Genomic DNA, 14,085 nt, shown 5'->3' on the forward strand with positions numbered 1-14,085 from the left:
TGGGGGGTGTTTTCCCCCCACACTGCTCTTCCTGTTACCTCATAGAAATACAGGATTTCTGTACCTCCATCACCAGACAAGCTACTTCCTTCCTGGCCAAAGCAGGGGCAGATGTGACAAGTGAGCTTCTTGCAAGTGGATTTGGAAAGTACTTACTGGCCATTTGGTCATTAATTCCAATCTTCTTTTTTTTCAGATTCAGTGTGCGGAAAGACAATGTCAAAAATACCTGTAGAGACTAGAAAATAAAACAACTGGTCTCACGGTCTTTAATACAATGACCAAACAGATTTCATAGAGTTGAGTGTCTCATTCCTGTCATACCAAATGGCAGCTCTAGAGACAACCAAGTTCCATCTTCATCTGATGCACACTTCATGGCTCTGCATCTTCCCTGGTATTTTCAATTTTACTAACTAATGAAGTAACAAACAGGACCTTCAGCTACAAACAAGAACATTAATTCTCCAGTGCAATGATGGACAGCTTTGAGGCTTTCCTAACACAAAGAACTGCAGCCAAGTTAAGATCTTTGTTTACTACAAGTATTTAATTTTCTATGCCTTGGCAAGTCTGCCTCCATCATTTATTTCATCTGTGTGCCACAGAAGCCAATGCTTTAGCAGAAGTTTGCTAGCCATGTTTCTGATCCCTCACAATTCTCTGGGCCCAGTAGATATTTGAGGAGTCTTTGACAAGACACAGGAGTCATTCCATTAGTGTAGTACATCTGTTTCCCTGGGATAATCCTTACAACACAAGTATGAAATAACAGGAACATAGTTCTTACTACAGTTATTATTGAACCAGAAATGGAAATGTCCTGTCCAGCTGACCTTTCTAGTGTCACCTACAGTCTGACAGTTGAACTGCCAAGACTTGAAATGCCAAGGGTATGGGACCATGCTTTTTATATTTCATCAATACTGAAGTTAAAGATTTTATTTAAAAGAAAAATAGTAAATGGCACATCATGTAATTGCTATTTATTTTCATAAACATGAGGTATTTCAAAGTGCTATAAGACGCAGCACTAAATGTACATCATTGGAAGAAATTAAACACAGAACTTTGCAGTTACCCAGTTCTATGCACCAAACATTAACAAATACATTAACTGGAAGAAACAGGCTAGGAAAAGGCATATATAGTAAATTTCTTTACAAAAGTTTCTTAGTTCAAAAAAGTGATAAAGTAATATCTACTCAAAACTTTCACAACTCATTTTCATACGAAAATATAAGTATCAAATTTAGTTATGTATCAGCATCATACTAAAGTATACAGGCAATGTAAGAATTAGTACAGTACATAACAGAGATTAACAATATATTTGTATACAAAAACATGCTCCTCAAACATTGAGGTATTACAGTACTTAGGTATGAACTTCCAGTCTAATACTGGCAGCAAAAGCCACCTCTCATAACCCAAGACATGTACAAAAGGCAAGTGTGTAGATGGTATTTACAGAAATTCCCACAGGGGCACAAAATGCCAACCCCTAAAGTAACATCTGTTAGAACATAAGCACCATAAAACTTAGGAATGAACATTTTAAAACTCAACTAGATGTCATCAGCAGCTCCAAATGCTCACAACACTTAAAAAAAAAAAAATCCCCACCATCTACAGTTCTTAAGGAGAAAAAACAAAGGCAGTCCATTGTTGTTTGGTAGTCTTGCAATAAACTCCTTGCAAGAAAATCCATTTGCTCCGTACCCGGATAATATAGTCTGTCGATTACTTCAGGGACTGGATTGAAATTAAAACCAACATTCTTAACGTCAAAAAACACAATTTTTTTATAAAGAATCAAAAATGTGCAAAGTGGCAATGACTGTCCTGATCAGCCAGAAAAAAACACCAAAACAAAAAAAAAAGTTTAGCAAGTCCGCTTGTAATCTATTTTCTTTAGTAATTGTTCTTGTCTGGCTTGCAATTTTTCCTTTTCTAGCAGTAACTTCTGCTCCTCTGCCTGAAGAGAATGAACATACTCAGTGGCTTTTTTCAAGATCACAACTTTTGCAGCTTTCTCATTTTGAACCAGTTCTGGAACATGGTCCCTTAAAGTGAGGAAACTTGACCGTAGATCATTACGTCGTTGACGCTCCAGGATATTATGGTTGCGTCGACGCTCACTGTCCTCTGAATCAGAGTTTCGAGGACTTGAACTCTTAAGCTTTGGTTGGATCGTGGGTTTTACTGGACGGGGCACCTCGACTTTCAACTTCTTCTGTGGTGGAGACTCTTCAGTCTCCACGAATGGAGAAGGAGCGGCATAATTATGCTGCTGGTGAATTGGGGCACAACGCTTTAATACCAGTCCATTCTGCTGTGTCCTGACTGATGAAAAAGTGGTATTCTTAGGACGCACTGTAATAGTAAGGGTGGTAACAGACTTGTTGGTAGAGGAGCGTCTTTTCTCCACTGTAACAACATCTATTTCTTCTTCTTCATCCTCTTCCTCCTCATCTTCATCATCTTCTGGTAATGAAGGACAGAAAATAAAACAGACATTATTCTCCCTGAAAATACCTTGATTACAAGTATCAGTATTTATTGACAAAATATACATCCAGTAAAAGCAGTAATGAAACTGATGGCAAAACCGGGGTGCACCCACCATCTGCAGTCTGATATAGATCTGTAAAAGTATGTAATACACATGAAATCAGCAAACAGGGATTTCTGAAAGCTTAGTAAGTTTGATGAGATGGGTTTTTTTAAACACATCTAATTTTCAATCAAAATGGGGCTACCACCCACACAATCACAAAGGCAGAAAAGAATTTTTAGACAGAATGTATGTAGTTTGAATGGAATCGTCGAGTTGTGGCACAAAAGGCAAGCACAGAGCCACAACACAGCCCCTGCTTGGTAGAAAAGCAGCCGGAAAACGAAACAATCGCTGGGTTTGTTCTGAGGCAGAAGGTGAAGCTGCTCCAGCCGGGGACCCTTTAAGCCGGCGCTTGGTGCACTGCCAAGAAGACAGCTGTTGGAAGTGCTTCCTCACCCAAAGCTGTCAAACCAGACATTAAAGGGACAGCAGGCTCTGAAAGCCGGGACGGATCACCAAGTTTGCAGCGGTGGTCACCGGGACCAGCTCATCTACACACGCCAAACCGCGGTTCAGCCCAAGGGGACTTCTCTGCGTACACACACACAGGATGTTTGAAGCATTTTGGGCTCTATCAGTACAAGCGCTGCTCTAAGGGGGTCACTGGTCTAGCTCCAGCCTGCCCGCATGATGCCTAAGGGAACGCGCACACGGTCATCCCCCATAAACCTGTGCCCAGGGCGGCGGTGGCAGCCGCACTGCCACCCCCCCCCGCCTCGAGGGCAGGAGACTGTCAGGGCGCCGGAGGCTCCCCAGTCCCACGCAGCCCCTCCGGGCTGGAGCTGCTGCCGGGTGAAGGCTCCGGCCCCGCCGCAGCCGGCACAGGGCGAGGGGCGGGCGGGGGCTGCCCCCGGGCCGTGCCCGCCGCCCCCGCGGGGCCCCGCGCTGCGCCCGCGCCTGCTGCCGCCTGCCGGCCGCCCCGCGCCCCGCCCGCCGCCGGGCCTCAGCGCCCCGCCCGCCCCCGGAGCAGCCGGCGGGGGACGCAGCCGCCACCCCCGTCCCCACCTCCGCACCTTGGGGCCGGAGCGCTTACCCGAGTCGCTGAGCGTGTCGTCCCCGGAGGAGCTGCTGCTGCTGCTCGCCCGGCTGTCCCCGGCGGGACGCGGCGGGCGGCCGCCCCGCGCAGCCCCTCCGCCCGCCGCCGGCGCCTCCCGCTTGTTGACGGGGAAGGGGAAGACCACGGCCGGGTCCACGCACTCGGGCACGGCGCCGCCCAGCTCCGCGCGGGCGCTGGCGGGGCTGTCCGCGGCCCCCGGGGCCGGCGGCGGCGCGGCGGGCGCCTTGCTCTGCAGCTTCTCGCTCACCGCCCGCTCCAGCTTCTCGCGCGCCGAGAAGCCGCTCCACATGCAGTCCTGGATGATGATGGAGTTGAGATTGTTCGTCACGCCGGGGCCCGTCTCGAAGAAGTCCCCTCCGTCCATGCCGCCCCACAGGTCGGCCTCGGGCGGCAGCAGCAGCAGCTCCGATGCCCAGTCCACGGGGTCGGTGGGGCGGCAGCCCCAGAGAGCCGCTCCTCCCCACGGCACCGGGCCCCCTCCCGGAGGGTGCTCTTGGAGCCCGGCCCGGCTGGGAGACAGAGGAGGGGTGGGCAGCAGCTCAAACTTTTTCCAGATGTCCTCGCCCGGGGGAGCGGAGTCCGGCCCGCATAAATAAAAGTCATCTTCGTCCGGGTAGAAGCAAGGCTGCAAAGAGTCAAACTCGAGGTCTGGGTTTTTACTGACCATTCCTGGCATTACGGGTGTGTTTTTGCTGATCCCTGTGTCAAGCAATAGTTTCAAACACAGGTTTTATCGATATTTCCACCAGGGGAAGAAGAGAGGTTCTCCCACGACCTGAAACTAAAAAAAAAAAAAAAAAAAAAAAAAAAAAAAGAAAAACAACAAAATCACAATTAAAAATGCGAACAAACAGACACGAACGTGACTCCCTTCCTCTTAACGGAAGGAAAAAAAAATAATCCCATCATAAATAGCAAACAAGAAGGATCCTTTAGAAAGTTGAGAAAAAAAAAAAAATCTCACACACCTTTCTCCTCCCGATTCAAGACACTGAAATCAAAGCGCTCAGGTAGTGCTCCCCCGTGCAGAGCCTGCCCCGCCGCTCCGTGGGGACACAAACCCAGGCTGCACAGTCCAGCGGGGATGCACAGCCTGTGTACATAGCCCTCGCCTGCCTTCCCTACACCGCTTCAAACGCTCAAAACAGCACAGTAACTGCAGACAGATGCATGGCTTTGATACCGTAATCTCTCCAGAAAGGCTTCTTAATATGCCAGCAAAAGTAGAGGAAGTTTACTCCTTTTGTCACTGCGGAACAGTGCAAAGGGGAGAGGAGAAAGATGCAAAAAAAAAAAAAAAAAAAAGGGGGCGGAGGGGCTCTTTGCAACTTCGCAAATCGCCAGTTCATTCACTCAAAGCGAGCCAGCGAAATCCGCACACAACACAAGGGGGGGAGGGGGAGGAGGGGAAATCCAGCAGCAACAGAAATTATCAACCTTATGTAATAACCTCGCGCACAAAAATGCATTAAAACCACCCCGGCGCCACCAACAAAGTCTCCTGATTTGCCAAGAAAGCACGGGAAGTTTTCCCCCCTTTTTCCTGCAACAACGGGGTTGCAGCAAGGAGGACAGCAACTCCGCACATTCGGCCACTTCATGCACGCAAACCTCCTGCAAACACACCAGCTCTCACCTCCGGCGAGTGCGCGCTGCTGCCCTTACCGCGGCCGGACCCCCCACTCACTACCCACGGCCAGTCAACCACAGCCCCATTCCTTTGCCGAGAGCTCCGTTGCATCAGACATAAAAAAAAAAAAAATTAAAAAAAGAAAAATGCTTAAAGTCCAAAAAATCGAGTCAGCGTCTCCCTTCAGCTCGGTTAAGGTAACGCAAAGGAAATCGTTCTGCTGGGTTCACAACAGCTGACGCTGAGACGGAGACCAAAAAGGGGGAAAAAAAAATCCATGAAAAGCCTTATGATGAAACGCCGAGAAACGCGCCCGGCTCGGCTCAGCTGCGCTCCCGCCCCGCCCCCTAAGCGCCTCCAGGACTGTGCATTTTTCTACTCGGGAAATACATTAAACTGTTTAAAATGCAAAGCAGTAAAGAGGCACCTACAAAACACTGGCGATCTCAATGCGACAGCTCCAAACCAAAACACAAATATCCTCCAGGATTTTCTTCTGCTCAGTGAGAACCCCATTCAGGCTCCGCTCTGCCCCTGCGCTCGCCTTCCCGCCCCATCCTTCCCAGTTCGGCAACTCAAAACGCGATGGGGAATTGGATTTATTTGACTGGGGTTTTGTCATGCATCCCAGAACCTGCAGCTTCCTCTTCTTACCTCCGTGGTGATGGTGGTGGGTGTGCGAGGGGGAGGAGTGGAGGGGGAAAGGGGAGAGGGAAAAAAAAGGCAGCTGATGGTGTCTGTAGCACTTTCCGCGCCCGCCCGCCGGCCCCCGCAGCCTCCCCGGCCTCCGCATCCACCCTCTGCTCACAGACAGATGAGTGTCACTGCCTGCCTTTGAAGCAGCTGGATATTATTAACCCCCAAAAAGGCATTAAAAATAAGAAAAAGACAAGTTAAAGAAAAAACAACAAAAAAAACAACAATAAAAAAACCCCCTGACACGCTTGGGAGGGAGCACTGGGAAACAGCGGGAGAATGGCGGGAGAGCCGGCCCCGCCCCGCTCCACGCGAGCAGGGCGGGGCCGCGCGTTTGGCGCCAAAAGCCCCGTTCGCTCTTTATGCTCCGGGAGGGCGTTCGGATGCCGCGGGGCCGTCCCTGCCCCCTGTGCCGCCCCTCCCCGCGCCACGCCGGCCCCGGGGAACGTCGCCTCCGGAGCGGTTCCTTCCCCACCTCCCGCCGCTGCGACCTCGGGCGCAACCCCCCGGGGCAATTGAAAATAAACAAACAAGGGCTAAGGGAAGCGGCCGGGAGAGGGAGCCGCTCGGACGCGGGGCTCTGTCCACGACCGGTAGCGATCGCCTTCCCGCAGGCCAGCGGGGCTCTCGCGGCCGCGCTGCCGGCAGGGCCCCGTGCGGGCGGCCCCGCTCTCCCCGCTCCGCGCCGGCACCGGCACCGCGCCCGCCGCGCCCCCGTTCCGCTGCCAACGGCGACACCTTGCGGCCGCGCGGCGCAGCGGCGGCGCTCCCGGCGCCCCCGCGCATTGCCCGGCGGCAGCACCCACCGCTCTCTCGCCTCCTTCCCGGCGCGGGGCCGCGGCACGGGACGGGACGCGCCGGGACGGCACGGGAGCGCGGCGCTCTCCTCGGCGGTGCGCGGCGGCGGGCGCGGGTACGATCCCAATCCCGCTGCCGCTCGGGGCGGTGCCTCCTTGCTCATAGGCTGCAGGTTGAGGCGGGGACTGGGGCGTCGCTCGCTGCAGGCCGGTGGCGGCGGGCGGCCGCTTTGTGTGCGGTGGCGGCGGGGCCGCCTCTCCGTCCCGCCTCGGCGGGGGCGAGCCCGGGCTATTCAAACACGGTGGGCATGGTGGTGGGAGAGAGAGCTGGGCGTCGATGGAAGCGACTGAGGAGGGGGAGGCTGCTCGCGAAAGAGCGAAATAAACCCTGCGTATATTTCTGGGATGTGCCCTGCGTCCCTTCGCTTGGTCCCCTCCGGCAATTTTGGGCAGGAAGTCCTGCTTATCCCATGTGGTGATCACTCCTCGAATCCATGTCACGCTTCACTGGCCAAAACCTGGAGGCTGCAGCAGCCATTCGGTGCCCTGAAGCGGCCTTGCGAGCCGTCGGGGTGCCGCGGAGTCCGAGGCTCGGTGGCGCTGCGCCGCTGGCACCGCGGGCAGCTCCGGGCCGGGCTGGCTCCCCGAGAGTGGCACCTGCTCTGCCATGGCCCAGCCGAGGCACTGAGCTGCTGGCCGGCTCTGCTCGCCCCTGCCCGCCTTCGCTCACCAAGGCTGATCTCAGGAGCCTTCGGTTGGTCTGGCTGAGAGCACAAACGGCACCTGGAAGGTGAACCCTGTGTACCGCAGCTTCCGAGTGCACAGGGTTCAGGCGGGGGTGCTGAAGGTGACCTTTAGATCCCCTGCTCTGAGTCACAGCTTGGCTGGAGCGAGCTGTGCAGGAGCGGGCACCACAAAGCAGAGCAGCGCCCGACCTGCTGCTGCTGCCGAGGCCGCTGCCAGCCCCTGTGGCATCGAGCCGGTGAAGTGTTTGGGGCCAGGTTTGCCTGAACTGTGGTGGTTTGGCCCTCCATTCCTCCAAGGCACTTCAGATTCGAGACAGGGGAATTCATTGATTAGCAAATGTGCGCTCGGTACTTTGAAGATGTAAAGTCTTGTGAAAACACAAAGATTTGTCAATTTCTGTTTGGATTATTTGGCTGGCCAAAAAAAAGTGTGAGTGGTTGGGATTTTTTTGCCCCTCACATTTTAGTAACCTTAAATAGGTTGAAGCTTGTGAGGAGGCATGAACAATTAGTATGCAGAATTTCACAGAATATATGAAAAATTTAATAATTCTCATCAGTCGATGGCCTTTGTGGATTTAAGCAATTATATATGATTTTCTTCTTTAATTATTTTTGTTTTCTATCTTGACTATAAGGTTTTTATATATGCAAATATTGTTATGTTTATCCAGAAAGAATGTGGGCTGCTACCTTATCTAGTGTTAATTCATTACAATTTTCATCTAGATTTCCTCAACAGCCTTTTTAAGTTTTCTCTTTTTTTCTTTTTCCATATGTATGTACATGGGATTAAAACCATCAGCTTCTAGGAAAGCTCTGTTGTGGTGTGTGATATCTTTTGTAGCACCCTGAATGAGAACTTTATTAAAAGCAATCTTTTAAAGTAACTTTCATTGTCAAAAAACATCAAACCAACAAAAAACAAAACCCCCCACAAACAGGAAATGGAAAACAGTATACTGAGAAATGTTACTGTGTATGAGGAGTAACTCTGTTTAGGTAAAAAGACTTGTTAAAACCGCAGATCTACTGCTTTGACTTCTACAGTTGAGAAAGACGTGGAAAACTTTGGAAGGACTGCACAAATCCTTGTGGTATTTTGACTGACACTTACCTTGGGTTCTTTTATCAACACTTGCATTTCTTTCTCTGATGTATTCTGTCCCTGAAATGGCATATATCAAGAAGCCTCAAGGCAAATGAAAATCTGAAATTACTAGTAGTAAATTTATTATTTGTTGTTTCACTGGAAGAACTTGGGGATTAAGATGTGCTGGTGGTAGAAGTGGGTCCCAATAAAAAACAGTTGTGTAGCAAGTATGTTGAGGCATTGTAAGAACCCGTTATCTGGAAAAGTAGAAAAGTGTAAAAAAGTATATAAAAGTCTAAAGGATGCTTTTACTTATACAGTGGTAACAATCTAAGTGGATCCAATGTTCTTCAGCATGGCCTAGCAAGAGCCCTGGGAAAGCCCTGTGCTGAGAGCTGGGATGTACATACCTGGGCATAATACACAGGAAAGTTGTGCTCAGGGCTATTGTACATCTTTCCAGTTGTTGTCATTGATTCATTAAGAAATACTGTGTGAGGCAAATTTCTCTGGCCACACACACCTCTCATTCACCCTCACAGCCTGCAACTATTGAGAAGATCAAAAGAAATGATACTATTACTTGATATGTGTGCAGTTGTCTTCCTCAGAGACACCCAAACTTCAGTGCATTTCTGCTTTCTTTTCAGAAGTAATGTATGTATTCTCTTTCTCCATGTCACACTGTAAAAGATTTTATAAACAATCTTGTGAATCAGGGAATGGGGAAAGTGGTCAATACCCCAGTGTTCTGAGTGCACTTGGCAAAAGTGTGACAGCATTGGGACAATTTATCCCTGTTCTGTATTAGCCAGCAGAAGCTACATGTGAAACTCTCTGTAGGACTAGAGAGAATGGTAGGTATGGTATGGTATGGAGGAATGGTAGGTAGGAATGGTAGGTATGAACACTCATAGACCTTTCTATTTACTTATTTTTTTCTTAGAAAAGACCTAATACACTTCCTGTTAAATAGCAGTAGTAAAATTTTCAGGTGGATTAAGTGTTTGGAGGTAAGTATTAAAGTTAACAGTTACAAAAGCTGCCAGATTTAGAGCAGCAGATTTATTCCTGCATACGTTCAGTAACTTGCTGGGGACTTGTGCTGCTCCCTGCTGTGTAGCTGCTGCCGGTGTGTAATCGAAACGATTTCTCTTGCTGATTTACCCACATCCAGGTGAGACAGGCTTAGGGACTTGCCCAGTGTCACTTATGGAAACTGAAGCAGATTTCCCTCGTAAGCTGATTGTATCAGTCTGAGGTAGCAATTGCTTTCCCATAAGTTCTTGCAGAGTGCATCAGCATTATCCATTAAGATGAGAATATAGTGCAGAGTCACAAAGTCCTGTGGATGTCACAAAGGTCTGCAAAGAATACAGATGCTCTTGGACATAAAAATTACCAATTACTAATCTCAATTACTAGCCACAACACCTCGTGCTTATATAATGTTTGACATGACCAAAACGTTGAAAAATGTGAGTTATTTCACTTACAGTCACTACAGAGGTCTGTAGCCAATCTCACCTGTGTATCCAGAAGCACTTTATGGAGTACCTAGTAATCAGAAGACTAATTCTATTTAATTAGAACTAATTTTGAAGCCATATGATTCATAAGAAGTAGTCTGATAATAGAATAGTACCGTGGCTGCTGAAAACAGTGGAGATACTGGATTTATCTAATGGTAAAGTGGCTTAGTGCTCCACTTTTAAGTGTTCCTAGATATATGAGAAACCATCTTTCAAAAGGTGGTGAAAAGAGGTTTTTTCCTTCTGTACCTTTTATGTATATTTGGGTTCTTCAAAAGCCATTGGTCAGACCAGTGTTTGTGTACTAGTCTTCTCCCTCAGCTTCCTTTCCTTTCTAGCTGCTCAGGGAGCATTGGAAGATTTTCATTAAAACCAGAAGGCCTAGAAACATTTTTTTTTAATATTTGACAGAAGCTTATAGCAGTTTCTCAGGAAAACATCCTGCTTGCAACAGATTTTCAAATCCTATATATGGCTAGATAAACATCTAAGCATTGGTTATCTTACTGTTGTGTTCTAAAGCAAAGCAAAACAAAAATAACTTCAAAAAGTTGCAGGTAAGACCACTAAGTGACATGTTTCATAACTAGGCTGTTTATCTAGAATCACAGAATGAGGTAGGTTGGAGGAGACCTCTGAGATCGTCAAGTCCAGCCTCTGACCCAACACCACCACGTCAGCCAGACCATGGCATTGAGTGCCACATCCAGTCTTTCCTTAAACACCTCTAGGGATGGTGGCTCTACCACCTCCTGGGCAGTCCATTACAATATTTAGTCATCCTTTCCAGGAAGAATTTCTTCCTAATGTCCAACCTCCCCTGGCACAGTTTAAGACTATACCTTCTTATTGCCAGTTGGCTGGGAGAAGGGGCTGATGTCTGCCTGGCAACCTCCCTTCAGGCAGTTGTAGAGAGCCATGAGATCTTCTGAGTCTCCTTTTCTCCAGGCTAATAGTGTGTCCTGCTGGCCACACTATTCTGGCGCAGGCCAGGATGCCACTGGCCTTCCTGGCCACCTGGGCACACTCTGGCTCATGTTCAGCTGCCAACACCCCCAGGTCCTTTTCCTCTTGGCCACTTTCCAGCCACTCTTCCCCAGCCTGTAGCACTGCAGGGGTTGTTGTGACCCAAGGGCAGGACCCAGCACTTGGCACATTTGAACCTCATGCTGTGTGTCTTGACCCATTGATCCAGCCTGTCCAGGTCCCTTTCTCCCAGAACCTTTCTGCCCTCCAGCAGATCATCACTCCCACCCAACTTGGTGTCATCCACAAATTTGGTAATGTTAGACTAGGTATACTCTAGCCCAGTGCAATGATAAACTTGGGTTTTGGTAGAATAATTTAACTTCTGAAAAAAGTTAACAAAAGTAGTGCATTACAGTTGCTGCTTTGCCACTTTTTTTAATTATGGTGAATATCAGCACACCAAGACACTGATCTGTACTACCATGCTGCAAATAAACAGTTGATTGTCATCTACCAATAATTCTGAGGGTATCAGTGATGTAGATTTTTACTGTGTCCTTCAGCCACAGCAAATATGTCAGACCTCCTGCAGGATTAGATGTCTTTTTAAATAATCTTATCACAGGTCTTCAGTTTTTCTTTGGAAGTCAAGGGTTTGAGCCTCTTCAGTCAATATTCACTCCACTGCCTGTTAAAGCCAGGGAAGAACTGGAAAGCCATTGGAAAATTAATTAAGTAAAGCCTGGGAGACTCATATTTTGTAGTTTATAGGCATGGAGAACTATACTGAAGGGCAGTTTCCTGCTTCTCTTCTCTTTTCTCTTCTCTCTTCTCTTCTCTTCTCTTCTCTTCTCTTCTCTTCTCTTCTCTTCTCTTCTCTTCTCTTCTCTTCTCTTCTCTTCTCTTCTCTTCTCTTCTCTTCTCTTCTCTTCTCTTCTCTTCTCTTCTCTCAGCAGTTCTGCTTCTACCTGCTGCAGGTAATAGGCAGGTGGGAAGAGGGCTGGTGAGGTCTCAGAGCTTCATCAAGTAAGATTTGCTCCTCACAGTGGTCTGTGGAAAAGCCAGTCTTCATCAGGAAGACTTGTTGTTCTCAATGAGTTTAATTCTCTGAAAAGCTTAATTAAGCTAAAATCTTTTTAGTGCCACAGCAGGAAAAGTTGTTCAGTGAACACTGGAAGATCTTTGAGGTTGTTCACACAGCTTGTAAAATGGCTACTTGTATAGTTTGTTCCTCATTCTTACCAAGTTTCTTTTCTACCTGTATCTCTCTGCTTCGTATCACATATTCAATAATTTAATTGTTCGAAGCATTGCAAAATTTTATATTTATATGTGCTTGGATATTTTATCTTTTTTTGAGCAGTTTTAGGCAATTGGGCATTTTTATGCAAGCTCACTTTCCTGACTGGTTTTGAAACTTTAGCTCAAAATGTTTCTCTGATTGCAAAGCTTTTTAAACTATTCATTATAATGAAATATTTTACCAGATAATTCACTGAGACAAATGTGAAATGTGCAGTTGGGAAGGTAAAATTATAACCAGTCACATAAACCTCATTAGCTCCTTTCAAACATCTCCAAATGTTACCAATAGAGAAAGACATCCTTGGAGAGTGGTTTGAAATGTGAATTCTTTAGTTTTCAGTTGGAATCTGCTTTATGTTTGAGAGGAAGGCTTTAATTTCCTACATCTGAGATTCATTTTCAAATGCAAGCTAACAGGAAGATTAACCTTTAAGGACTATTAGTGACTGGCCAGAATGGTGTTGGTGACTAGAACATAAAAGGGGAAAAAAAGGAAAATATGGACTTAAGAGTGAATGAGGGGATGCATCAAACTATAGTCTCAGCTGGTGTCAATTGAGATGGCTTCCTTCCACTGGGACTCTGCCAGATGAGACCAGTGACAGATCTGTCCTTTGTGATTCCAGCTTTAGTCCTGGGCCACAACTTAAAAGTAGTTTTCTGGATTGTTTAGTTGGTTCCTATTTTATATGCAACATATAGAGCCTTTACTGATAACCTGTGGGACATTCTTCAAAGCTTTGCTGTAAAAACTGTTAACAGCAAAGGAAACACTTTACACTTATTGCAGTAATGAAAATATCTTCAGACACATTAAAGGCCTTTATGGAGTTTTGATGGTTTTATTATTATTGCCATCCCCACTTCAGTAAGTCAGCAGGTCTAAGTTTTGTTTATTTATGTCAGAAATTCTTGATGTATCTGTGGCTGCAAGCAGACATGTATGAAGGGCTATGCCACGATCTTTGGATGTCTTACCATTTCCTCCTTTTCTGCATGTCTTTCATAATCTCCCAAGAGAGAGCTGGCTATGTCCTTTATTCACTTTAGCTAATTTCCATGGGCTTCTGTGAAACTTTCCTGCTGTTTCCTTGACAAATCATGGATACCCCAGCCTTGATAGAGGTGAAACAAATGATTGTTAGAGATTAGAAACCAGACTCAACAGAGCCAGATTTGCATTAGTTTCATCAACTTCTGTGATCTATTCATATGTTTGATAAATTTATATGTTTTCCGGGCAAATGCAAGGGGGTTTTGTATGAAGCACAGTTTGCAAGTCAGAAAATTGTTTTGAAGGGAGCCATGATCAATAGGAGGCTGAAAGAAGTGTCTTGTTCTGATCATTGTACATAATTTTGTAAAATGGTTTGACAGGTTACAAACTGTATGTGGCAAACTAAGGTGAAGCTGAAAAAAAAGAATACAAGACAGAAGACAGCACAGCAATGTTAGTCTTGTAGCTACCCCAAAGAAGGGTAGCAACAAGACTGAGAGAAGAAAAGGTTACATGGAATTTTGGTTGAATGATATTATAAAGCATCATTTTAAACATCCTTTAAAACTGCTCACTTGTTTTGCCTTCACTTTTAACTAATTTAATAATTTTATAACATACTTTTGATTTAGGTAATTTGAAA

General features: G+C 47.0%; 1 protein-coding gene across 6 annotated transcripts; it reads right to left on the minus strand.

Annotated features, from left to right (window-relative positions):
- Window positions 1-971: 971 nt before the first annotated feature.
- On the minus strand, window positions 972-6,980 carry MYCN (MYCN proto-oncogene, bHLH transcription factor). Of its 6 annotated transcripts, none has more exons than XM_071440559.1 (3): window positions 6,810-6,980; window positions 3,654-4,458; window positions 972-2,484 (listed from the first exon to the last, which is right to left on the minus strand). In XM_071440559.1, the coding sequence occupies exons 2-3, from the start codon at window positions 4,351-4,353 to the stop codon at window positions 1,886-1,888; spliced, it is 1,299 nt and encodes a 432-aa protein (XP_071296660.1). In that variant the 5' UTR covers window positions 4,354-4,458; window positions 6,810-6,980; the 3' UTR covers window positions 972-1,885. The 6 variants fall into 6 exon arrangements, with proteins under 6 accessions (XP_071296660.1, XP_071296612.1, XP_071296621.1 ...); XM_071440511.1 differs by having other exon boundaries at window positions 972-2,487; window positions 6,810-6,978; XM_071440520.1 differs by lacking the exon at window positions 6,810-6,980 and adding an exon at window positions 5,962-6,409 and having other exon boundaries at window positions 972-2,487.
- Window positions 6,981-14,085: the final 7,105 nt, after the last annotated feature.

The sequence above is a fragment of the Agelaius tricolor genome, unplaced genomic scaffold (genome assembly GCF_023055355.1).
Source record: "Agelaius tricolor isolate 1412-34295 unplaced genomic scaffold, bAgeTri1.0.p SCAF_1, whole genome shotgun sequence".
Taxonomy (NCBI): domain Eukaryota; kingdom Metazoa; phylum Chordata; class Aves; order Passeriformes; family Icteridae; genus Agelaius; species Agelaius tricolor.